The 27,640-nt window shown below is 43.1% G+C and overlaps 1 protein-coding gene across 4 annotated transcripts; it reads right to left on the reverse strand.

Annotated features, from left to right (window-relative positions):
• On the reverse strand, positions 1-27,640 carry LOC139411051 (abhydrolase domain containing 12, lysophospholipase). Of its 4 annotated transcripts, XM_071156856.1 has the most exons (15): positions 27,521-27,614; positions 26,728-26,902; positions 15,545-15,595; positions 13,834-13,955; positions 12,829-12,934; positions 6,785-6,904; positions 6,514-6,544; positions 6,294-6,339; positions 6,040-6,169; positions 5,807-5,844; positions 2,611-2,690; positions 2,439-2,521; positions 1,851-1,929; positions 905-1,032; positions 1-700 (listed from the first exon to the last, which is right to left on the reverse strand). In XM_071156856.1, exons 2-15 carry the CDS (start codon positions 26,898-26,900, stop codon positions 667-669), a joined length of 1,221 nt encoding a protein of 406 aa, XP_071012957.1. In that variant the 5' UTR covers positions 26,901-26,902; positions 27,521-27,614; the 3' UTR covers positions 1-666. The 4 variants fall into 4 exon arrangements, with proteins under 4 accessions (XP_071012957.1, XP_071012978.1, XP_071012949.1 ...); XM_071156877.1 differs by lacking the exon at positions 15,545-15,595 and having other exon boundaries at positions 27,521-27,640; XM_071156848.1 differs by lacking the exon at positions 27,521-27,614 and having other exon boundaries at positions 26,728-27,136.

Consider the following 27,640-nt stretch of genomic DNA (forward strand, 5'->3'; position numbering starts at 1 on the left):
TATCAATGTTAGGTCAAATGTATAATATTTAATTCAAGTTATACATTTCCTTAAATAGAGAAAAGCTAGAGTCCAAAATTTCTCATCTGAAATCAGTCAAATATAATAGATACTTTTAAATCATGATCTGTAATGTAACAAAAATAAAATTGGGAAAATAAACTGGACTGGTATAAACACAATTTGCTCTGTGCTGCAGATGAGTTAACATGAAAAACGTTCTTCTTCCTCGCCTTGTGTATGAATGTCTATTACCCAAACATTGTGCAATTAAAAACACTGCTTCCCTGCTCGATCCACTGTTCTTCCCACTCCATGATGTTTGTCTTGGCTCCTTAAAATATGTGCATATTTCATCTTTGTGCTCAAGCCATCCTCTTGGTTTGTGTAACCTTGACAACAAGCCAAGCCAGTTGTCCATCCCTCGCTCTTTGCCAGTGTTCCGTTATGTCTTGCAGGAATTTTAGGTGTCAAAGGAATGCTAAATAAAGGAATGGATGCATCTTCTTCAGTCCATGCGTGTACATTTCAATGTTTTATGAGATATGTACACACCAACCATAAAGCATACAGTCAAAGAGTTTCAGTGTGTGTGTGCGCGCGTGTGTGTGGGGGGGGGTGGGGTTGTAAGAGGAAACAATGGACAGGTGGAAATGTTCTTGTCGGTTATGCATGGGGATGAGTCGTGCCAAGGAAGTCACTGGAAGAAAAATGAAATCAAAACAGAAATACGTTTAGCACAACTCGGTACAAAGGCAGCCAAGAATGGAGACACCTAGTGTACAACTAATTGCCTACATTTAATAATTTCTGCTCAGTTGGCCTAAGGTCAAGACACAAATTGTCAACAGTGAAACACTTCTTGCCACAGTGTATATGTGCGCAACTGGTCTAGTTGCTGTACCTGAGTATGTGTGGCAGCTCAGGACTCCTGTAGATGAACTTGTGCTTGTAGGCCAGAGAGACAGGAAAGGGGATGAACTGAAGCTTGTGTCCACTCAGGCTCTTGGACTGGGAAGCAATGTTGTACAGCTGGGAGGAGGGGGAAGGAAATAAACACAATGGAGTTATGGGAGGATTGTGTTCAGTCCAGGTTAAAAGAACAGCCAATATAGAACTGGCCCTGCTCTGAACTATGACCTCTGTGCTATAAAGCATTACAGAGGTCTGCAGTGGTGATGAACATTTGAAAGGATCATATTTATTTTTTAGAAGCCAATGAAAGAGATGACCAATTAATTAAAAAGAGAATAGTAAAAAAAAAATATATATATATATATATATATAACTTTCTGTGTTCCTTCACTGCTATAATACAGTAGCTCGACTCAAATCTCAGAATAGTTTGGGATTTTGGCAATGGTCCTTTATCAACTTCCCCAGAGTCAGATGAACTTGTGGATACCAGGAAGTTGCCAACTAGCATTAGCGCAATGACTGGAAGTCTACGGGAACGGCTAGCACGCAGTCATTGTGCTCAAGTTAGTTCACATTGGCTCACAAAACTACCTCAAACTTCATTCATACTGGACGCAGCGACATAAAAATGCTATCCAAGAGTACATCTGACTTTGGGGAAGTAGATTTGGGGCATTTTAAAGATATCATTTAAAAAAAATATACATTTTAGCTCATTTAAGTGATAGGAATTTGAACAGCAACAAGCGAGTCGTTTTCAAGACGACAGCTGATTATTAATGACCTGTATTAAATCTATGAAATTAACTTAGCTTTTTTTGGTAAATCAAATAGCTTCCTGTGTCCTTTGAAAAAGGAGGACCAGATGAAGGCTGTATGAGGTCACGATGATGTGGCTGACTTTTATGAAGCCCAAACTAAAAAGGATATACCTTCTTCCCTAGATGGAAGGGCACGACTGAGTCATCCTCGGCATGAAGGATAAGCAATGGACAGGATATGTGGTCCACACTACAAAAGAGAAGAAACAAGCTCAAATTACAGTCAAGTCTCTGAAGATCTTGGAGTGTCTGAATATGCATGGTTGGTCGTATGTTAATAGCCCTTATACTATACTAGTGCTTGGCAACTCCACGAGAAAGTACTGCACAAAGGAAGTCTTGACATAGATGAATGTCCTCTGTAGGCCACCTATAATACAAGTCTGACCTTCCGAGTTAGTCCCCTCAGCACATTCCAGAGGACATGGAGAAAAGGCATGGACAGAGCCTGGGTCGGCCAGGTTCAGACTATGCCTCTGCTCTTTAACATGCAAACACGCAGTCTGTTAAAATAACATTTGATACAAGGGTTTGAGCTCTTGATGAATGGTTGTGTGTCAGAGAGATCTTATTGACTCAACAAGCAGTTTGTATGAAGACACCAGTTTGAAAACATATGAGCAGGAACGAGTGACGTGACACACGGCTTTAAATCTAACGTTTAACTAAATGGTCCGGAAAGAATCAAGTTCAACCTACTTTTCGTCACTGGCAAATCGAATGTTGTTTGCTGAAATGGTATCTAAAAAGAACCATTCAAAGCCTGGAAGGTACCGGTAGACCTAGAAGAAGCAATGAAATAAAAACGTTACATCAAATACAATTAAATAAGACTCAACATGTAGTCAAGGGATTAAGAGGAAATGCTTGCCATAGAGAAGGGGTGGCTCTTGGCCTCCTCTCGGATGTTGGTGAATGGAGATTCCAAGACTAAGGAGTTTGGGGGCGTCCCTAGAAAATAGAAAAGTCATTCAAATCAAACCAACCTTCATGAAACATAACCATACGTATCTAAGATGTAGCAATAAGTTGCCTTGAATTCACTTCCTTCAGACATTCACTTTCTTGAATAAAGCAGTCACAACAAGCCACTTTCTGTGACCCTGTAACCCAGTCAGATGGGTGTGAAAAATTCAAGCTGTGGACACTTGAGCTACCACTGGAAGAGGAGCCTTGTGTCTGGTGTGTTAAGGTCAACAGCCAATGAGTTAGTTCCTCCGGTAGTACACAACACCAAGTTAATGTTTCTCACTTGCTGATAAGTGATCGACTATACTTGAAAATGGGATGAAGCCTTATAATACTGTATGAGCATTCAACCTGTACAGGCCATTGGGTGAGGAATGCTTGTAAAGGTCCACGGTGGACCCAAGCATGTGCCCCTCAAACTTAACGTTACCTAAATGTCAAAATATTTTGTCAAACTTTTTAGAATCCCACCCTGGACTCCAAAACAGGCTCTCCAAGTACCCAACACAAAGAGGGTAAGTTGACCCACTTCATTTAAACAACTTTTGAATAGTTTAACTTGGTGAATTTTTATTTTACCTTATTTTAACAGTAATAAAGAGCACATGTTCAACTAAATACCCCCCCCCCCCCATTTCAAGACGTTAAAAAATAAAAAAAATAAAAAAAACTAGAGTAAATGCCTATTAAATGCCAAATAAAGTAAATGTTGAAGTCTTCATCTTTTAATCAGCCTCGAATCCACTTGTGGCAGGGGGAATGGTAGCTTGTTGTGTGCACGGAGGGGTAGTTGAATGCGTGACATAGATATATAGATAGATGGACGTGTTAAGCTCAACCTGAATTTTTCTACCCCCCCAAAAAAAAAAAAGAGTAGAACCAGCTCACCTGCTTTTACACTGTGATTTGACTATTAGATGTTCAATGTCTCTTGAAAAGTTGTTATTTATTTATTTTAAATGGAGGGAGTAGTTATATTTTTTATGAATCACTAATAACATTTCATATACAATATCTGATTTATTGCATTTTAAAATGTGGTCCATCTTAAAAAGGGCACTTAATTTAATATAAACAGACTGAAAAATAGATATTTGTGCACAATTTCTACTTAAAGTGCAAAAGGCACTTATTTCATGGAACAACCCATATACAACAACCCAACACCTTAATTCTAAGGCCACTTTATTTAAACTCTAAAAATGTGTGACTCTTGTTTATATAAAACATTTTGTTGCGTGATACACGCAGCACCTGCATTCACTAAAGTCTACATAAATAAAGTACATACAGTGCATTTGGAAAGTATTCAGACCTCTTGACTTTTTTCACATTTTGTTGCCCTATTCTAAAATGGATTCAATTGTATTTTTTCCTCAATCTACACAAAACCCCATAAGACAAAGCAAAAACTGGTATAAATTTTTTTTGCAAATGTATCAAATAAAAATAACTGAAATATCACATTTACATAAGTATTCAGACCCTTTACTCAGTACTTTATTTCATATTGATTTTATTTAACTAGGCAAGTCAGTTAAGACCTTGTTCTTATTTACAATGAAGTCCTACCAAAATGCAAAAGGCCTCCTGCGGAGATGGGGGCTGGGATTAAAAATACCAAACAAAATATAGGACAAAAACACATGACAAGAGACAACACTACATAAAGAGAGACCTAAGACAACATAGCATGGCAGAAACACATGAAGCACCTTTGTCAGCGATTACAGCCTCGAGTCGTCTTGGGTATGACGCTACAAGCGTGGCACACAGGTATTTGGGGAGTTTCTCCCATTCTTCTCTGTAGATCCTCTCAAGCGCTGTCAGATTGGATGGGGAGCGTCACTGCACAACTATTTTCAGACCTCTCCAGAGATGTTCGATCAGGTTCAGGTCCGGACTCTGGCTGGGCTACTCAAGGACATTCAGAGACTTGTCCCGAAGCCACTCCTGCATTGTCTTGGCTGCGTGTTTAGGGTCATTGTCCCGTTAGAAGGTGAACCTTCCCCTCAGTCTGAGGTCCTGAGCACTCTGGAGCAGGTTTTCATCTAGAAACTCTGTACTTTGCTCCGTTCATCTTTCCCTCAATCCTGACTCGTCTCCCAGTCCCTGCTGCTGAAAAACATCCCCACAGCATAATGCTGCCACCACCAACACCATGCTTCACCATTGGGATGGTGCCAGGTTTCCTCCAGATGTGACACTTGGCATTCAGGCTAAAGAGCTCAAACTTGGTTTCATCAGACCAGAGAATCTTGTTTCTTATGGTTTGCGAGTCCTTTAGGTGCCTTTTGGCAAACTCCAAGCGGGCTGCCATGAGCCTTTTACTGAAGAGTGGCTTCCGTCTGGCCACTCCACCATAAAGGCCTGATTGGTGGAGTGCTGCAGAGATGGGAGACCCTTCCAGGAGGACAGCCATCTCAACAGAGGAACTCTGGAGTTGTCAGAATGAACATCACCTCTCTGACCAGTCTCCCCTGATTGCTCAGTTTGGCCAGGCAGCCAGCTCTAGGAAGAGTCTTTGTGGTTTCAAACTTCTTCCATTTAAGAATGATGGAGGCTAATGTGTTCTTGGGGATCTTCAATGCTGCAGACATTTTTGGTACCCTTCCCCAGATCTGTGCTCGACACAATCCTGTCTCAGAGCTCTACTGACAATTCCGTTGACCTCATGGCTTTCTTTTTGCTCTGACATGCACTGTGAACTGTGGAACCTTATATAGACAGGTGTGTGCCTTTCCCAACCTGGTCCAACCAATTGAATTTACCACAGGTGGACTCCAATCAAGTTTTACAAACATCAATGGAAACAGGATGCACCAGCTCAATTTTGAGTCTCATAGCAAAGGGTCTGAATACTTATGTAAATAAGGTGTTTTTTATTGAATACATTTGCAAAGACTTCTAAAAACCTTTTTTCGCTTTGTCATTATGGGGTATTGTGTGTAGATGAGGTAAAAAAAAAAATATTTCATCCATTTTAGAGTAAGGCTGTAACAAAATGTGGAAAAAAGGAAGGTGTCTGAATACTTTCCGAATGAACTGTATTTAGCCTGGGAGGTCGGAAGTCACAGCCTTAATGAGCAGATGCTTACCTCTGTCACACAGACGTCGGACTAGGTTAGTGGCCACCCTGGAAAATGTGAAAAAGACATATTTTAAAAGTTACCACTCTGTAAATTGACTGATTTACCAGTACAAACAAATTCACCCAAAGTATATGTTCATCCAATTGTTGGTTCATAATCATACAAGAGTTTATAATTTTACACAAAATGTATTTGCGAAATGTTGAGCTGAATGTGATGAGAGAGATGTGTGTTCCTACCCTGTCCCCAGTGAGTGGCCCCAGACGTTGAGGGGTTTGCTCCCCACCCTCTCCTTCATCCACTGGTAGAGGAACAGGGCATCTGACGTCATTCCGCTCTCAGAGGGGCTCCCGTCTGAATCACCCCAACCTGGAACAACCAGAGAAGTATGAAAGAAGGGATGAATGGTAACCTAAGATCAGATTATCTTTTTAAAAGGGATATTGTGATTGTTAATAAACTTAGAAACAGCTCAAAGTAGAACCCCACTTACCTCTATAATCAAATGTGACTACGTGGTAGCCTAATAAACTAAGGACCTGGGGAGGGGAAGCCGAAACGCATCAAATCTCAACTCCAGATCAGACAAAGCAGGTCAATTCACAAAAAATGTATTGAATTCTGTTTGTTGGTCAGTACTCAATATAGCTAGATACAGTATGGGTGGGATACAGGCGAAGCAAGTTAGTGTGTTTGCAATGAAATCCTCTTACCTTGTAGAGCTGAACTCTATGGTCCCCTCCTCTGAAACAGACAGGATGGACAAGTTTATAAACCAGGTGAAAGGTAAAGCAACATATCTCAGCCATTCTAAAGAGCACATTGTGTTAATATGGTCCAAGGTTGTGAGTCAGCTTCGACAAACACATTTAGAAGGTGGAAGTTTGTCATGTGAGTTAAGGGTATACACCAGGGGGTACTGGACCAGAGTAGCACTGAGATGGTACAATTAAAAGTGCTTTTTAAACCAAAATGTATGATCACCTTGTCCCAGCGTTGCCGTGAAGGTACAGCATGACTGGATAGGGCGATTTAAAGGTACTGTCATACCACTCTCTGTCCTTCCCCTGCGCCTCTTTCCACATCTGGTCTGGGACTGTGTGCCTGGGTAGAACAGGAGCAGGGATATAGACAAGGAGAAAGCTGTAAGCAATGTACACAATATACACCTACTATAGACTAAGAGGTGTGGGGTGGGGCAAACTGGTTTAATATACGCTAGCATCTCATCTGTACTTGAGTCTAACTGGGGACAAAGACTATACTGTAAGAACTATCAGATTGGAGTAGGCTACATGTTTTACATAACTGGACACACAACCCCCATGTTCTAAGAGAATAGCCCTGAACAGAGACTTGTCTATTTACATATCATCACCTCAGCCTTTAGTCTTTATCTACCACAACCCACACTGCTAAACTCCTCTGGGATCAACATGCCTTTCCCACAGTCAACGTTCCCCAGTTAGTCTGCTCAAGTTCCTACCCCCCCCGGCCGGTAAACATCCACAGGGACTGCGGTGGTCTTCCCCCCTGTGGTCCAGTCTCTTCTGTATCATTCTCAGACACACAAAAAAACACACTGCACCTTTTCCCCCCCGAGAGGCAGTGTGGTGTGTGTTATTGTTTTCCCAGCCGAGGAGTTCATTACACCCCTGAGACAGCGGGACAGCTAGAGGGCTGTGTGTGAGAGAGAGACAGCGAGAGGGCTGTGTGAGTGAGAGACAGAGGGAGAGACAGAGAGCAAGACAGAGAGTATATACAAATGGCGCCGGAGGGCATGGCTGCCGTTTTACGGGCTCCTAACCAACTGTGCTTTTTTGTTTGTTTTTTCGCATTGTTTTTAACTTATTTTGCTACCATCTCTTATGACTGAAAAGAGCGCCTGGACATCAGAACAGCGATTACTCACCTCGAACTGGATAAAGAGTCCAACGCAAAGGATATACTGCTTCCTGGAGACCAGGCCCAAATCCCCATCATTCACGTGAAGAAAAGACAGAGATACAGGGAGTGAAGGCCGGGGTGCATTGTGAGGATTCGTAGGCGAGTGAGAAAATCACCACTACTATCGGTTCTATTGGCCAACGCGCAATCACTGGAAAACAAACTGTATGCTCTACGGTCAAAACTATCCTACCAACTGGACATGAAAAACGAATATCTTATGTTTCACCGAGTTGTGGCTGAACGACGACACGGATAATAGAGCTGGCTGGGTTTTCCGTGCATCGGCAGGACAGAGCAGCTACATCTGGTAGGGCGGGGTTGTGTGCCTATTTGTCAACAGCCTGTGCGCAATGTCTAATATTAAAGAAGTCTCAAGGTATTTCTCGCCTGAGGTAGAGTATCTCATGATAAGCTGTACACCATCTATATTATTCGTAGCCGTTTATTTTCCACCACAAACTGATGCTGGCACTAAGACCGCACTCAACGAGCTGTACCAGACCATGAGCAAACAAGAAATTGCCCATCCAGAAGTGGCGCTCCTAGTGGCCAGGGACTTTAATGCAGGCAAACTTAAATCCGTTTGACGTAATTTCTACCGCACCAAGCTAAAGGCTAGAGCTGCCACTGTCAAGGAGCGGGACACTAATCCTGACCCTTATAAGAAATCCTGCTAAACCCTCAGACGAACCATCAAACAGGCAAAGCATCAATACAGGACTAAGATTGAATCCTACTACACCGCCTCTGACGCTCATCAGATGTGGCATGGCTTGCAAACTATTATGGACTACAAAGGGAAACCCAGCTACTGCCCAGTGACACGAGCCTACCATGCTCGCTTCGAGGCAAGCAACAATGAAGCATGCATGAGCACCAGCTGTTCCGGATGACTGTGTGATCATGCTTTCCGTAGCTGTGTTAGCAAGACATTGAAACAGTTCAACATTTACAAGGTTGCAGGGCCAGGGGGATTACCAGGGCATGTACTCTGAGCATGCACAGACCAACTGGCAAGTGTCTTCACTGACATTTTCAAGCAGACCACCATAGTCCCTGTGCCCAAGAATGTGAAGGTGACCTGCCTAAATGACTACCGCCCTGTAGAAATCACATCTGTAACCATGAAGTCCTTTGAAAGGCTGGTCATGGCTCACAGCAACAGCATCCTCCAGGATACCCTAGACCCACTCCAATTCACATACTGCCCCAACATATCCACAGATGATGCAGTCTCTTACACTCCACACTACCCTTACCCACCTGGACATAAGGATCACCTATGTGAGAATGCTGTTCATTGACTACAGCTCAGCGTTCATCATCATAGTGCCCACAAATCTCAATATTTAAGGACCCTGGGACAAAACACCTCCCTCTGCAACTGGATCCTGGACCACCGCATTGGCCACGCTGATCCTCAACATGGTGGACCCTCAGGCATGCGTGCTTAGTCCCCGCCTTTATTCCTTGTTCACCCACGACTGCGTGACCAACCACGACTCCAACACCATCATTAAGTTTCCTGATGACAACAGTGGTAGGCCTGAAAACCGACAACGATGAGAGCCTATAGGGAGGAGGTCAGACCTGGCAGTGTGGTGCAAGGACAACAACCTCTCCCTCGATGTGAGCAAGACAAAGGAAATGATTGGGACTACAGGAAAAGGCGGGCCGAACAGGCCCCCATTAACTTCTTTGGGACTGGGGGGCAGTATTGAGTATCTTGGATGAATAAGGTGCCCAGAGTAAACTGCCTGCTACTCAGGCACAAAAGTTAGAATATGCATATAATTAGTAGATTTGGATAGAAAACACTGAAGTTTCTAAAACTGCTTGAATGATGTCTGTGAGTATAACAGAACTCATATGGCAGGCAAAACCTTGAGGAAAAAATCCAATCAGGAAGTGGGAAATCTGAGTTTTGTAGGTTAAGTCTTTGCCTATCCAATATACAGTGTCTATGGGGTCATATTGCACTCCCTAAGGCTTCCACTAGATGTCAACAGTCTTTAGAACCTTGTTTCAGGCTTCTACTGTGAAGGGGGAAGAATAAGAGCTGTTTGACTAAGAGTTCTGGGAGAATGCCATGAGCTAAGTCAGGCGCGCGGCCGTGAGAGCGAGCTGCATTCCTTTTCATTTCTAAAGACAAAGGAATTGTCCGGTTGAAACTTTATTGAAGATTTATGATAAAAACATCCTAAAGATTTATTCTGTACAAATAGTTTGACATGTTTCTACGAACTGTAATATAACTTTGACTCGCGCATTGTGCATTTGGATTACTGGGCTAAACGCGCGACCAAAAAGGAGGTATTTGGACATTATCGAACAAAAACAAACATTTATTGTGGAATTGGGATTTCTGGGAGTGCATTCCGATGAAGATCATCAAAGTGAATATTTATAACACTATTTCTGAGTTTTGTGACACCTCTCCTTCTTTGGAAAATGGATGTATGTTTTTCTGCGACTCGGCGCTGACCTAACATAATCGCATGGTGTGCCTTCGCCATAAAGCCTTTTTGAAATCAGACACTGTGGCTGGATTAACGAGAAGTTTATCTTTAAAATGGTGTATAATACTTGTATGTTTGAGGAATTTAAATTATGAGATTTCTGTTTTGAATTTGGCGCCCTGCAATTTCACTGGCTGTTGACGCTAGCGTTCCACATATCCCAGAGAGGTTTAACATCGACGGGGCTGTAGCCGAGCGGGTCGAGAGCATCAAGTTCCTTGGTGTCCACATCACCAACAAACTAACATAGTCCTAGCACACCAAGACAGTCATGAAGAGGGCACGAAAACAACTTTTCCCCCTTAGGAGACTGAAAAGATTTGGCATTGGTCCCCAGATCCTCAAAAAGTCCTAAAGCTGCATCCTGACCAGTTGCATCACCGCCTGGTATGGCAACTGCTCTGCATCCAACCAACCGTAAGGCAATACAAAGGTTAGTGCGTACGGCCCAACATGTCACTGGGGCCAAGCTCCCTACCATCTAGGACCTATATACCTACTAGCCGGCGTCAGAGGAAGGGCCAATTTTTTTTGGAAGACTACAGTCACCCGAGTCAGACTGTCCTCTCTGCTACCGCACAGTAAGCAGTACTGGAGCACTAGGTCCAAAAGGCTCCTTAACAGCTTCTACCCCCAAACCATAAGACTGCTGAACAAATAATCAAACAGCCACCCAGACTATTTACATTGGTTTTTACACTGCTGCTACTAGCTGTTTATTATCTATGCATAGTCACTTTACCCCTACCTACATGGAGAAATTACCTGGACTAACCTGTACCCTTGCACATTGACTTGGTATCGGTACCTGCTGTATATAGCCTTGTTATTGTCATGTAATCTTATTGTGTTACTTAGCAAATATTTTCTTCACTCTATTCTTGAACTGCATTGTTGGTTAAGGGCTTGAAACTAAGAATTTCACGTAAGGTCTATCTATACCCGTTGTATTCCTGCGCATGTGACAAATAACCTTTGGAGAGACGAGAGCGGGATCGAGAGAAGCCATCATGAACAGCAGACTGTGGTCACTGAGAAAGTGCAGTAATGTCCTGAGCAAAAGTCAAAATTGGATTCCTACCAAATGATCAAACATCAGACCATATTTATACCTTACATACCCTAATTGACATGTTAAATCAAAAAGCTTGAGCGATCAACAGCCCCCGATCTCACTCGTAATGACACAGAAATAAAATGTCTCCTGTATGCAGATGACCTGGTGCCGCTGTCCCCACCACAAGAGGGGCTACAGCCACAATTAGATCATCTGCAACAGTTCTGTCAAACTTGGGCAATCTCAAAAATACAAACATTATGATATTCCAGAAAAGGGCCAGATGTCAGGGAAACCAACATGCCTTTTTACTAGACTCCACTCATATAACACACACACACACACAAAAAATGTGCTCCACAGGGAACTTCAACTTGGCCGTGAATGAACTGAAAGAAAGGAAGGAGGGCTTTCTATGCCATTGAACAATCTAGTAAATTAGACATAGCAATTAGGATCAAGGTAAAAAATATTCTGATCAATAATAGAACCAATTGCACTATATGGCAGTGAAGTGTGGGGTCTGTTTACAAAGCAAGAATGACAAATGGGACAAACACCCCTACTGAAACCCAGCAGGAGGAATTCTGTAAGAGCATCCTCAGAGAACAGAGAAAACAACTCCAAATGCATGCAGAGCAGAATTAGGCCAATTCCCTCTTCTGATTAATATCCAAGAAAAGAGCCACCAAATGTTATCATTTAAAAAACAAGTGACCACCAGTCCTACCATTACAAAGCCCTCAAAAGCCAAGAGATGACCATAGAAATCAGCCAGCTGGCTCAAATCCTCAGCCAGCTGGCTCAGTTCACTAACCCCTACCTACCCAACAAAGCCTCAGGACAGCACTCAGAAAACCTGTGCCAACCAAATCACGAAGCAAAAATAAAAAGCTCACCTATTGGAAATGCACCACAAAAAAATCTAAGTAAACGTCAACGCTATTTGGCCCTAAACAGACAGTACATGGTGGCAGACTATATTACCACCGTGACTACGTACAGACTAAGTGAGCACGGCCTGGCAATAGAACCTGACCGTCACACTCTGCCCTCAGAAAGGTTAAGACAGAGCTGCATTTTCTCCTACACTGCGGGAACTATACAGACATGCGGACAATTTTCTTTGCTAGAATCTAAAATAAATAGTTTGAAAACAGAAAAGGAGAAAATCCAATACCAAATGGAACAAAAAAACCTTTATGCCATATTAGCTGCAAAATATGTAGCTTCCTGCCACACCCATAGGGTCAGTCAGTGGAACGACCAACCAGAGCAATAACATTGCTACTTGTTTCTCAACATTTCATTATTGCCCTAAATCATTTCTGCCTGTAGTGTCCTGTTAATGGTCACTACTCATTGAGTATTATTATTTTTCCTATTGTCACCGGTGTCATCATTGACTTGATATGTGAAAGTAGAGAGCGAGAAAGTACGAGATCCATCCAACACAGTCTTAGCCAAGCAGCTGGTGTGTGTGTGTGAGCATGTCTTCTTACCATACACCAATGTTGACACCAGTCTCTGGCTGCAGGTAGAAGTTATAGGTGTGGTTCAACCCATGGTCTTGTGGCCTTTTCAAGTCAATGAAATAGGGCAGCCGCACTGCAGGGGGTGGGGTTGGGTAGAGGGTAGACAGAGGCTGTGTTAGATGTGCTAAGACAATAAGATATCACTGACAAAGCAGCAGCACTCAGCTAAAAATCCACAGGACAGCTGCTCTAGAAATAGCAGGGCTCTGCCTCTTTCCACTCAATAAGGTTACACGAGACAGTCACAAGTCAATGTCCACTTCCTGTACAGACATATACTGTTTCACTTCCTCACTGAATACAAAGAAAACCTCCAACTGTCTGCCATCCACAAGACATTTGGGTCTTTAGCTGCACTGCAAACCATTCAAAAGACCCCAAAAGAAAATCAGGTGTCACTGAGTGGGACAGAAGAGCATGTTCAAATCTGATGGGGTTACATGTTTAACAATGGATAGTTCCAGTACTGGATGTTGATTGGTTGAAACCAAGTAACTAGAATCAGACGTAGTCACAACACACCACTCAGTACTACTGAATCAATGTTTTAGGTGCAATCCTGCCCATTGCTGCCTATAATGCATGAAACTACTACAGTTACACACGCACACTGCATATCAGATGGAGGGAGCGGTGAAGGCTGTGTATTGCATGCTTGCAGATGGAATATACACCCTCTTAACTGCCTCTGTCTGGAGTTTCATGCTGTGTTGGGTTTCAGGTTCAACTGATGAGCAGGCTCTCATGTGCACACATTAGCACATGCACCCTTGCTTATGTATGCAGTATGCACACATACTAAATGAGCTACAAGTATCCACCTACCAAATGAAACACGCCAAGGCCAGAGCTAACTGATGAAGCAAGCTTATTTAGTCTCATGTTTTATTTTTATTTTTTTTAACAATTCTTATATCAATGCAAACTAGCTCGAACAAAACATACCTTACTGGTTTCTATATCTATACTCACCAAAATTTAAAAATACTAGTTTTGCCTGAATTGAGGGGCATAGTTTGACGAGGAAGGGGATGGTTATGTAGACTCCCAGCACCCACAGGAGGATCCTCTTCAATCTGCCCATTAGGCCATATCTGGAACACACACGCAGGGGAGAGAGACAATGTCAGCATTTTACATTGATCTTCAAAAACTAAAGTAGAAAACATTAAGATTTGAGATGGCAGGTAGCCTAGTGGTTAGAGCGTTGGGCCAGTAACCGAAAGGGTTGCTGGATCGAATCCCCGAAATGACAAGGTAAAAATCTGTCGTTCTACCCCTGAACAAGGCAGTTAACCCACTGTTCCTAGGCAGTCACTGTAAATAAGAATTTGTTCTTAACTGACTTGCCTAGTTAAAGGTTAAATAAAAATAACAGTTAAGACTGCTATCCATTCCAATTGCACACAGATGTGTACAGTACAAAAATAGTTAAATATTAAGCCTAGATCATAGTGTTATCAGGATGGGGGTTCAGAGTTCAGACTGTTTAGGAAATAACAACTCTTCCCTGTTCATCCAGAGTAAAACCAGATGTTGCTTGGTTCTATCCTAAGAATTCAGAGGGTGATGTGGTTCAAAGAGGGTCATGACAAAGTCCTCGTTACAGCCTGTAACCTGCACCTTTCCTCCCTTCCTTCCAAATGGTTTCATCCAGCTAGACGTCAGTCTGAGGTTACTGCAGAATTCTGACCTGGGAGCAGTGGATTATGACATCTGGCCATTTCAGAGAGACGTTAAAAATATCAGACAGGAAAATGCTGTGTAAAACACACTGCACCTTAGCCTTGCTCAATGCAACCCTTTATAATGAGGAAGTTCTACATGGCCGTAAGTCAATCAAGCCTCGTTCACATTACCAATAATGTTACGTTGCGCCGTATGTCATGCATTTGAAATGCACAATGGAGTGGAATCGCAACACCCCCTTGAGGTTGAAGGCTCCATTGCGAGACGGACGCCGCATACTTTCAAATGTTCCAAAATAAGCATCGTCTTCAGTCCAGCCAGTGTCGAAGAACAGGAAGTTACCAAAACTCATCACGTTTTCGGTGATGGCTTTATGGGATTGCTAGCAACTTGTAAACAATTACCCATTCCTGTACGTGAGTACTATTTTAATAGTAATGTTAAATACACACTGGCTGTTGCCTCCCATTTAAGTGTAATGTAATAAGGATGTTTGTTTTATAACTATTATTAGGGGGAGGTCACTAGATAGTGGCATCTTAAACCTGCAGTGCAAGCCAGCTTGACTTGCTACAAAGTTAGAGAAACAAATTGATGAAAAAGTAACAAAACATGTTTTACTATCACCTAAAACATTTATCCTTTCTTAAATTAATAGGTCATATTTTGCAATCTTCCAAAATAAATGCCATCTTGCGGTTACACTTGTCCGTTCAGTAGCGAGACTCTGAAGATGACGTACGGCATAATGAAATACGCCACGATGCATCACGTCTAAATTGGTGTCAGCTCTTCTCTGAGCACACCGTATTTCCTAGTCTTGCTTGGGACAGAATGTGTAACTTTATGGCAAGATAATAGGACTATCCTTTTAAATCCTCTCTCTGGGAGAGCTGCTGATAGTCAGGAAGTCACCCATCTCCCTTCTAGGTCTATGGACAAATCACTTTGTTTTTCCTCCAATATTGATGACATGCCTTATGACATAACTTACCCCACATGGAGGGTGAAGTCCCTGACAGATACTAGGCCCAAACAGCACACCCTGTAGCAGAGGAACAAAACAAATGTCCTCCAATCCATGAAACGGACCCCACAGACGCCAATGAAATGAACGGAGATGACCCCAGTGTGACAATATGCAAGAGGCACGCATGCATTCAAGGATGTGCTCATGTCTCTCAAAGTCAAAAAGGTCAGGGGAGGGCTGGAGCGGACCCTCTGCTGCCCTCCCCTCCGTCTCGCTGGCGTGTTGCATAACGGATCTCTACGGCCCAGTGCACCCGGGGGACTCGGATACTGTATGTCATGATGATGTGGCTGGAGCGTCAGTCAGGGAGGGGGGCCAGGGGAACTGTATTCACTACTGGGGGTGTGTCATAACCTCTAATTTACTGGATGTGTGATGAACGTAAAGCAAGCAGTGGAGATACTGTATAATTACTGTATGAGTGCAGTGGCACAGGAAAGGCTGCTTTATGGCACTACAGACATGTCAGTGGGAATAGCGTACAATGAATTATTCACCCCAAAAAATATATAATATGGACAGTTCAACTGACCTAAATTAAAGTCTTATCCTGGACTAAATTGCACTTTAATGAATATGTATGAAAGGATCCAGTCACAGGCACCGTAGTATAGACAAGGTTAACTAATGCTCATGAATTCTATTTTTAGATTAGCAAAGCCAGAAATAAACCTAGGCCTACTCCATTTAGTCTAGCCTAGTTCTTAAATAGCCTACTTACATTCACATGTAAGATGTTTGTTACATCTGCTGTTGTTTTCAGCCTCTCTACCTGACCAGCTTTGCCAGAGATGGAATCTAACAGCTCTAACAAAATGCAGACACACACACACACACACACACACACACACACACACAAATGCACCAAGTGCAGTTTGTGCAGACATGGTAAACCCCTTGGAGAGTGTACACAGAGCTCTCTCTGGCCCTATGAATAATGCAGAGTGCTTGAGAGAGCCTGTTAGATACTGTGTGCTGCGTTATCAAGAAGCCACTGCGAGAAAGAGAGAGACATCAAGTTAGACACTGGAGTAATACAAAATTAAAAAACACTATCCACTCCTTAATTTGGATGCATTGTATTAGCTCCACCTCTGTCCCACCCATCCAACTTACGGCTGTAGTTAGCACAGGAAAGAAGTACATCTTCACAGCTTGACTGGCCCTGCATAAGGTATTTCATAGTGCTTTTAAATTCTTATTATTTACAAAAGGAATGGTTATTCTGGTTGCCTGGTAGCACAGTATCTTATGACTGGTCAATAGCATAGCCCTAGTTTCGTTCACTCAACAATTGGAAGTCCAGCGAACTTCAGATTTGGATTTCGAGTTTTGAATGGAAATGGTGGCCTTCAGCGCCTTTTAAACGCAACAACTTCAAAGATTTCACTGAGTTACATATCATATAAGGAAATAAGTCAATTGAAATGAATTCATTAGGCCCTAATCTATGGATTTCACATGACTGAAAATACATATGCATCTATTGACCACAGATATATTTTTTAAAAAGTTAGGGGCGTGGATCAGAAAACCGTCAGTATCTGGTGTGACCACCATTTTCCTCATGCAGCACGACATCTCCTTCGCATAGAGTTAAGCAGGCTGTTGATTGTGGCCTGTGGAATTTTGTCCCACTCCTCTTCAATGGCTGTGCGAAGTTGCTGGATATTGGCGGGAACTGGCACACTTGGTCGTACACGTCGATCGAGAGCATCCCAAACATGCTCAATGGGTGACATGCCTGGTGAGTATGCAGGCCATGGGAAAAATAACTGGGCCATTTTCTGCTTCCAGGAATTGTGTACAGATGCTTGCGACATGGGGCCGTGCATTATCATGCTGAAACATGAGGTGATGGCGGCAGATGAATGGCACGACAATGGGCCCAAATTGCCAACGATAAAACACAATTGGGTTCGTTGTCTGTAGCTTACGCCTGCCCATACCATAACCCCACCGCCACCATGGGGCACTCTGTTCACAATGTTAACATCAGCCCAATACAGTTGAAACCGGGATTCATCTGTAAAGAGCACACTTCAGCGTGCCAGTGGCCACCGAAAGTGAGCATTTCTCACTGAAGTAACCTACGCTGAACTACTGTCAGGTCAAGACCCTGGAGAAGACGACAAGCACATAGATGAGCTTCCCTGAGACGGTTTCTGACAATTTGTGCATAAATTCTTCAGTTGTGCAAACCCAGTTTCATCAGTTGTCCGGGAGGCTGGTCTCAGACTATCCCGCAGGTGAAGACAGTTGTGGAGATCCTGGGCTGGCGTGGTTAAACGTGGTCGTGAAGCTGGATGTGGAGATCCTGGGCTGGCGTCGTTACACGTGGTCATGAAGCTGGTTGGACATACTGACAAATTCCCTAAAGAGGAGGCAGCTTATGGTAGAGAAATGAACATTCAATTCTCACTCTAAACAGCTCTGGTGGACATTCCTGCAGTCAGCGTGCCAATTGCACGCTCCCTCAAAACTTGAGACATCTGTGGCATTGTGTTGTGTGACAAAACTGCACATTTTAGAGTGGACTTTTGTCCCCAGCACCAGGTTTATCTGTGTAATGATCATGCTGTTTAATCAGCTTCTTGAAATGCCACACCTGTCAGGTGGATGGATTATCTTGGCAAAGGAGAAATGCTCACTAACAGGGAGGTAAACAAATTTGTGCATAAAATGAGAAACCTTGTGCGTATGGAACATTTCTGGGATCTTTTATTTCAGGTCATGAAACATGGGACCAACACTTTACATGTTGAGTTTATATTTTTGTTCAGTGTATAACTAAACACAAGATATTTCATCTGTGTCGATTTCAATGGGAGCATATTGAGCATAGTAGGCAGACCCAAGCACAAGCTAGCGAGATCCTTGGCGTGTTCAAGCATGTATTTGCATATTTCCGTTATGTTGGGCATACACTACACAATTGCGCCACGTTTTGCCATCCCAGACACATGATTGGGGTGAAATCTTCTGGACTAGTTTGAGGGGGGTCAAGGACGCACCGATGACGGCTGTTCCGTTCTCCAGACTCAAGTCAGATGTCCCGAAAATCTTCTGACATGTTAGAAATTTGGTTTGTGCATCTTGTTTTATGCGCATTGCTATGACACGATTGGGCAAGGACTGCTGCCAATAGTCAATGAGCACTCAGCATGCGAGACCAAAACAATGGTGAAGAGAAAAGCAACAACATGAACCGTGTGGACCAAGGTGATGAAAGATTGGAAGAGCTGTAAGAGAGAACGCAGCTGCCTTCTCAATATTAAAAGTCTTCTATTACCTCCAATTCCCTCTGTACAATACAAAGTCCATATAGTCCACGTCTGCCCAACAACAATTTGCGGGTCCATATCCTGCGCCTCTGCTCTTTTTTGATGTTTCTGCACACTAATAAAGCAGCTCGCTGTTTGCGTGTAAACATATCTTTTTAACCCCCCATACGACAGAAATGTAGAGCAGGATCAACTAGTGAATCATCGTGTAATGTGAGCACCCACGTCCTGGGGTTGAGGATGGATGCAATTAAAGATTTGGGACCAGGAAATCGGGAAATGTGAGCACGTCAAAGTTGTTAGAAGTTGTGTAGTGTATGCCCAACATTAGGGAACACCTCTGAAGTGAATGTAAGCAATAATTCAATTCGTCAATTACTCCTTGTAACACAATTTTTGTAAAAAAATAAAAATAAAAAAAACTTAGTGCACTCTGTTCGTAACAGATGTAGTTCTGGGAACAGAAAACTAATCGAGATCTTGATTTTCTTTGACAATATCTGCAGAATGTCGGCCCAGTTCAATCTCGCTCCATACTCTCCCACTGCCGGCCACTGGGCTTCCTCTCAACATATTTGGTGGGGAGTGGAAATTCCAACCGTATGCTTCAGATTTATACATCCGGTGAAACATCTGGCTCCTTGTTCTGTGGTAGAGGCATTCCCTTGTGTTTTGTTTTTCTTTTTCTTGTTTTTCTCTTTTCCTACAGTGTCAGAGAATGTTTTAGTAGCCTATGTAGTATCCGTTTTGTATTGGAAGTTCTTTTGAACTCCATCCATGCGGAATCTTGATAAGTGGCAATGCGTCACTAGTTCCCATCTAGACTCTGCCGTACTCCACCCCTTTTTATCTTCTTTCTGAAAGGAGATCTTCCCCAGGCTTTCGAACAGTACAGTAGAAGCCTGGGCTTCCAAGGCTAGCATAGCCCTAACCAGTCACCACCCTCTCAATAAAATCAACTTTGCTTTGTGACTAACATGTGCATGGTTTAATTTGTCATGTGCAGACGACTCCGCACAAATAAATACACCATAGCCAGTCAGTACTTGACAATAGTATGTTACGCTTGCCTGAGTGTGCATACCAGTACATATACCAGAGGGATATAACAGAAAATGCCCATCATCCTCCTCCACAGATAATTAAACAAATAAGATTTTGAACACTGTGGCAGATGCATGTTCAGCCAACTGGAGCACAAGGCTGACCAGTTTTGACCAAGCGGACAGCACTCTTGCTTTGTTCAGAACAAGCAGTGTACCAGTCATGCCAACCAAACAGATGCTGGTCTAACTTCACAGGCACGTGGGGCCCAGCGTTTTCTTATGGGGTACCTACTGCAGACAGACCTCCAGTTGAACCATCGGTGGGCTGAAGGTTAATTGCCATGTAGAGAACAATTCAGTCAAGGGTTACGCAAACAGATCTGCCTGTTTCCACCCTATGCAGGCATAACAGCAGGAGGCACTGTTGATCAACAGTGGTGCAACAAGACAGCAGGACAACACCTGCCCTGCTAGCTGGCCTCCAGGCGTTAATGCGTTTAGCTCAGCGGAGGGGCCTGCTGCCATATGGACCTGATTACAGCCTGGTAGACATGACGAGATGAAGCTACATTGCATTAGATCACATTGGTCATCCACTTGGCAGAGAGTATATGTTTTATTGTCACTTACACCAGATAGGTGCAGTAAAATGTGTTGTTTACAGGGGCAGCCATAGTAGTATGGTCCCTTGGAGCAAATTAAGGTTAAGTGCTTTGCTCAAGACCACAGACAGATTTTCCCCTTGTCGAGTCGGGTATTCGAACCAGCCACCTTTCGGTTACTGGCCCAACGCTAGGATAGGCTAACACCTATGCTACCTGCTGCACTAACCATTCAATAATCAGATTCATAAGGACTTCAATAAAGCCATGTTATCCATGTAAAACAAGGCAACAATACCATGGCAGTGTGGTTTTAAATTAAATTTAACTATCATTCAGCTATTCATCCAGAAGACTGAAGTCCATCCTGTGGCCAGTGCTGCTTCGCCACAGCTCCCTGTAGAGAACTTCCCTTCCCCCGATCCCTGTCCAAGGTGACAGTGTAACAGCCAGGACCTTGAGCCATGGCTGCCAAAGTAGGGCCAATCAGGGCAGGAGATAACTAATGCAGTCTGACATGGGATTTTGAGAAGAGGCTTTGAGCAGTGTCAATGCCACCCTGTCTGGTTGGGCGGAAGAAGAACAGCCTAGAGCCCTAGGACCAGAGCAAGACTACGAGACAGTCAGGGGTCAGGTATAACCAAAAGGGATCTCCAAGGACCAAAATAATATACACTTCAGATGGGTACTCACAGCAGAATATGTGTTGCAGTATGATAAAAAAAAAAACACTAGAGCTAGGTTCAGCAGATAAATATATTCAAACCCTTTGACTACTGCTGTACATTAAGCAGCAGCTGCAGGAGAAGCACCTCCAAGGTTAACAGCTTCCGTGTCTGAAACCAGATTCTTCTTGGTCATTGACACCATAGAGGCTGAACTTGTCTCAACTTCAAGTTGGAATACTTCAGCCCACGAGAGAGCTGGCCATCATGTTCTCAGTGAGGCTTCTAAAAATGAGCCTCTGCGATGAGCACACCCACACTATATTCCATAGAGAAATAGAAATCCTCTGCTAGCAATGGGAGAGCTGTCAAGAGGGCTGGAGGGATCCTAAAATAACAGCCATGACACAGCCGATTCCAGACGCTTGAGCCTAAACAGCCTCGGACAGGGCCAATCAGACCAAAATAATTAATCCCCTCATGGGAGGGCCAGTCAGCCAGAGCAATCACAGCCCTGTTTCAAAATAAATAACAGAAACTAAAAAAAAAATTAAATCTGCATGCTTTGGTTTGGTATGAAGGGCATAACAAAGCAATATTTTATTAGCTAGGAGGTCTGGCAGGCACAGTCGGACATAATCTGAAGCAACTACAGGGTGTTAGTACATGTGCACCCCTATAAGCTAATCAATACTTGGGTTTCAAGCAGAATTATTGCCACCATGCTAGGGGGGAAGGCAACAACACTAAATTAGTTAACCCTAGTTCTTCCTCACTAAACTTGATACTGGGTGCTTAGCACAATTTCCCTTTGGAGATTTACGGGCACAGCCACAGAACATTCACACTTGTCACCCTTGTGTGCGAAGTTCCTTCCAGTCAGATCATCATGAACCAACTACAAGCCAGGAAGACCCATTGAAGTTGCTGGCAAAGAGCACCTGAAATTACTTGGTTGATGTCATGTGCAACATGAAGGTCATATTGGACCGTATACAGTGGGGCAAAAAAGTATTTAGTCAACCACCAATTGTGCAAGTTCTCCCACTTAAAAAGATGAGGCCTGTAATTTTCATCATAGGTACACTTCAACTATGACAGACAAAATGAGAGAGGAAAAATCCAGAAAAATCACATTGTAGGATTTTTTATGAATTTATTTGCAAATTATGGTGGAAGTATTTGGTCAATAACAAAAGTGTCTCAATACTTTGTTATATACCCTTTGTTGGCAATGACAGAGGTCAAACGTTTTCCACCATAATTTGTATATTTTTTTATATATATATATATATATATATATCAGCCAGTCGTGGTGGGAGGAGTTATTCATGTGCATTAGTACAGTCAGTTCATGAATCTAAAGGTGACTGCACATACTGTAGTTATGAACCACCCAACAGCCCTGTACGGTTGTGCAGTAGCACACAGAACAGCTAGTTCCTCATGTATCACATGGGAATGAGTGAAACTTACTCCTCAGCCTGAAGTTACGCTAGCGAATAGCTAGCTTGTCGCTGACTGGTGAGACGCTTCAGGGTGTTCACTTTCACGTGTGCTAGCAAGGCAGAGATCTTAAGTTCGTGCCCGGTATGGGCCAAATTGGGAGGAAGTGGTACTCCCTAAGCAAGCAGCGTGACATCCTTTACACTCTGTCTAGAAACACAGTGAAAAAAATAACATAAGAAATGTATGGTGCAGTCCATCCTGCAATATCTTGCCCAGGCCACTAAAGACTAACTGGCTGGCTGAGACTTCAAGGCAAAAAGAGACCACTGTAGCTAAATAGGCTAAGGAACTGGCACTCATTTCTGCAGAGTAAATAAATATCCCTAAACTTAGCCTAATAGTTTGATTAAGAAATGGGGCATATGCTGCCAAATTTGCCCAAAAGGTCAGACAATGTCTCCTGGACTTTCTGTTGAGGAAAGTAATGCTAAAAATGTAATGAGACAAAAATAAACAAAATACAGGAAGTGGATCTGCAAGACCTTTGTGTCTCAGGGTCTGACGGATTCCAGTGTGTTTATTGGAAACAGGTTAATGCGCTATGACAGGGCAGCAGCAGTAGCTAGCAGTCTCGCCAATTGCAAATCTGACAAAATTGAGGGGAAAAAAAAAAACAGTGCAGTCATCTTGACAGATTGCAGCTGTGGGAATAGACTGACAGGTACAACACATGACACCTCAATAAACCAAGTAGGCAAGAGACACTAAGGAAACAGAGTGACCCTGGGAAGCCTATTCCTGGAGTGTGGGTAAAAGAGGGGAATGTTGAGAGGAGCACCTAGTGGGAACTGAAAGTCGCTGTGTAACGCTACATATCCCGCAGGAGGGAAGGGAAACTGTGCATTCTGCTCTCGGTTCTTATTTCCTTTGCACTAATGCGTGTCCCTGGCTTTCCAGCCGGCCTTCTGTAAATTGTTTGAACAGTGATGCCAGTGCAAGTTAGCAGTGTGCCTATATGCAATGGTCCTGTCCTGTACACATTTCTATTAGATGTCCCATCAATGGACCCACATTCACACCCAGAAAAGACTGTTTGAAGCAGCAGTAGCCTAAACAGAAAATTTGAGCAAGTTCTAATCTAGCCTAGTTTTGATACCTTGGAGCTTGCAGTTTAATAGCGTTCTTAAGGTTAACTGGCCAACACCACTGCCCCAGGTAACAAAATCAGTGAATATAATTTATTCTCCGGAAGAGGGGAAGAATAGCAATGGAGATGTCACATCCAGAAGAATATTTATCACCATCATTAAAAAACAGGACCTCACGTCACACCTGCCCCAATGACCAGAACACAATCATATAGTCCTCTGTCCTCCCACCCAGTTAGTAGAGTTCAGTGATCACAAGAGGTGCCCTTGAAGGATGTTTTCTAACCAGCAAGCTTGTTATCTTTATCATCATAGCCAGCCAACTCAAATGTGAATCACTTCAACATGGCAGTGTTGAGTTCCGGCCTGAATTACAGTTCTCTGAACAGGATAGTGACTAAGGACCTGACCACTGTCCTGATGTGAACTGGCATCAGTCCAAGTGGTTACATGAGCTTCAAGGACTGAGAACCGTGGCACTAAAAATACCTCTTCATGAGTCTCTAATAACCAGTCACCAAACCACAATGACTAGCTCAGATAAATGGAATGCAATGCCTTCTTAACTAGAACCAATGTCAAGCTACAGCTTATTTATTGTCGAGACAGAGCTGTATTCAGACTCAGTGGACAGGGCTCTAAACAAGCCTCAAAGCTCATCTCCCTCACTCTACCTAACCTTGGTGACTGGCAAAGGTTCTGAAAGGAGACCGAGGCTATTGAATATTTAATCAGAGTATTCTAGTCACCTCAAGCCAGCCCCTACCCTCGAGTGAACTGAAGACTGGTCTTTCAAGATAAGAGCGCCGGGCTAAAAAACAACCACAAACTAGGCTAGAATGACTTATCACACTTCCCAAAATTAGTCTTGGAATGTGAAGAGGGCAGCAATAGCAATCACATTTGCTTGATGATCACTGATGCATCAACATGGATTTCATGAATACAGTACAATTACAAGTTCGAATTCCATCATAGTCTGAAATGTGGTACTTCTTTCAGGAACAGGTCAAAATAACAATGCATAAAACAGGTATGTTCTACAAGAATAAATCTCGAAGGGACTTATACCCATTTGTGTGGGATGTTAGTGTAGCCTACTTATTGTTTTTAGTTTGATTAAGTAAAAGCATATTATCTTGCTGTGCATTTCTGATGAAAATAATTAGATACAGTAGGCTAGATATAGTCCAACTGAGCTGTCATTTGGATAACTAGGCTCAAAGTATAGGGTTGACATTTAGTCCACTTGAAGAGCCCTTATACACTACATATACAAAAGTATGTGGACACCCCTTCAAAATTTGTGGATTCGGCTATTTCAGGCACACCTGTTGCTGACAAGTGTATAAAATCGAGCACACAGACATGCAACCTCAATAGACAAACATTGGCAGTAGAATGAGCTCTTCAGTAAGACCAGTGACTTTCAACATGGCACCGTCATCAGATGTCACCTTTCCAACAAGTCAGTTCGTCAAAGTTCTGCACTGCTAAAGCTGCCCCGGTCAACTCTAAGTGCTGTTATTGTGAAGTGGAAACGTCTAGGAGCAACAACGGCTCCGCAGCAAAGTGGTAGGTCACACAAGCTCACAGAACGGGACCACCGAGTGCTGAAGCGCTTAAAAACAGTATGTCCTCGGTTGCAACACTCAATACTGAGTTCCAAACCGCCCCTGGAAGCAACGTCAGCATAAGAACTGTTTCGTCAGGAGCTTCATGAAATAGTTTCCATGGCCAAGCAGCCACACAGAAGGCTAAGATCACCATGCACAATGCCAAGTATCGGCTGGAGTGGTGTAAAGCTCTCCAGCCATCTGGAGTGATGAATCACGCTTCACCATCTGGAAGTCCGATGGACGAATCTGGGTTTGACGGATGCCAGTAGAACGCCAACTGTGTGCTCCAATGCATAGTGCCAACTGTAAAAGTATGGAGGAGGAATAATGGTCTGGGGCTGTTTTTCATGGTTCAGGCCCCTTAGTTCAAGTGAATGGAAATCCTAACTCTACAGCATACAAAGACACTCTAGACAATTATTTGTTTCTGACCTTGTGGCAACAGTTTGGGGAAGTGCCTTTCCTGTTTCAGCATGACGATGCCCCTGTGCACAAAGCGAGGTCCATACAGAAATGGTTTGTTGAGATTAGTGTGGAAGAACTTGACTGGCCTGCACAGAGACCTGACCTCAACCCCATCGAACACCTTTGGGAGGAATTGGGACGCCGACTGTGAGCCAGGCCTAATCGCCTGTGCTCACTAATGCTCATGGCTGAGTGGAAGCAAGTCCCTGCAGCAATGTTCCAACATCTAGTGGAAAGCCTTCCCAGAAGAGTAGAGGCTGTTCTAGCAGCAAAGGGGGGATCAACTCCATATTAATGCCTATGATTTTGCAATGAAATGTTCGATGAGCAGGTGTCCACAAACTTTTGGGTCATGTAGTGTATAATAAGGGGATTATAAAGTATTCACTTGGAAGACACAGTAATCCCATAAGTAATGTGGGCATACCCATAAGTCTTAAGATGTAACTCAAAACACCATCCTCAGATAACAGCATATCAACAGCTCTGTGCCTACGGTATGTACATCGTTCCACACCCACCCCAAGCAGTTCCACTCCTAACAAAAGACAACTAAAGTTATCCAGTAAAACCTGTGTGACAGGAGGCAGAGGGATAACTGTTTCATATAACTTAAAATGTATTCACAGTGAAATGTCCCTCCTATAACCTAATCAAAAGGTGCAGGCGTAATGTGATTACAATCTTGAAATATGAATATGTCCTCATGTCAGCCTGCCTGGAGTGGAAGCTTGAATTAAAGTATGTTTGTTAAATACACATTTGTATTCTTGAACCCCCAATCTTCCACAACACAGTCATGAGATTAGTGTACTGGCTGGATAAATGTAGGTTGCCTATTAGACTTCCATGGTGCAAACGTTTCTTACCTTCGAAATGGTCTGCCCATTTTTTTGTCTGATTCCGAGCTAGATGGTACACAAGGCTCAGGAACCCCTTCCCCTCTCTTGTGACAGTAGTTTATATCCGGACTGCTGTCCAGCAATGTGTTGGTGGAAGAGCTGTCATGGTCCACGGTGAGCGAGTTATTTCGCTTTCGCATCACTGAAATGTAAAAGCACAATGTGAAAGAAAAGCGACAAAGGATGTGAAACACCGTCTATCACTATTGCATTTGATTTGACAGCAATACTAGGCAGCGCCGGTGATGTAGTTTGGCAACGAATTCTCGGTAAGAAGCCGGGTAAAGATGAGGTCAGGGTGCCGTTGTTTTCTCCCCCAGCACCGCTGACTATCAGCACTTTTGCTAGCTACATTGTTTGTAGAAGTCCGATATCTGCAGAGACCAGCTGATCAAATCAACCTTTCCCCTGGGTTCCCATTTAAGCCAATCAGAGCAGACCAGTACGCCATCTTTTTAAAGGAAATGTAGCTACAAAGCTAGTTCGCCATTTAGAGCTAGCTAGCAACTTTTCAAAACACACCACCTCAGTTATCTAGCTAGTAACTAACTACATAGTATTGCAGAATAAACCCCCATATATTCCAACATTGAACTAGCTAACATATGAACTGTGACATCTAAACTATCTCCACTAGCTAACCTAAATTGACAGCAAGTGGTTTCGCGTTAAACACAACACAACGTGATGTTTGTTGTTGTATTCGAATGCAAATACTATTTATGGTTTTAATCAAATGAAAATGATAAAAATACAATACCTTTGTTATTATTGTTTTATTAAACTGACAACATGACATGCGAGGACACCGGTAATGTGCTGTCCGCCAGCGGTGACAGCAGCAGGTGTGGTGGGTTGGTACAATTTGTCTTTCATCGGT

The sequence above is a fragment of the Oncorhynchus clarkii genome, chromosome 1 (assembly GCF_045791955.1).
Source record: "Oncorhynchus clarkii lewisi isolate Uvic-CL-2024 chromosome 1, UVic_Ocla_1.0, whole genome shotgun sequence".
Classification (NCBI taxonomy): Eukaryota; Metazoa; Chordata; class Actinopteri; order Salmoniformes; family Salmonidae; genus Oncorhynchus; species Oncorhynchus clarkii.

Excerpts from the sequence above, each read along its gene's own strand:
- LOC139411051 (XM_071156856.1), bottom strand. The coding sequence starts at position 26,900 with ATGCGAAAGCGAAATAACTCGCTCACCGTGGACCATGACAGCTCTTCC. Across the intron at positions 6,905-12,828 it reads GGTGTCAACATTGGTGTATG|GCACACAGTCCCAGACCAGA; the intron begins GTAAGAAGACAT and ends TGTTCTACCCAG. Across the intron at positions 5,845-6,039 it reads GGCCACTCACTGGGGACAGG|GGTGGCCACTAACCTAGTCC; the intron begins GTAGGAACACAC and ends CACATTTTCCAG.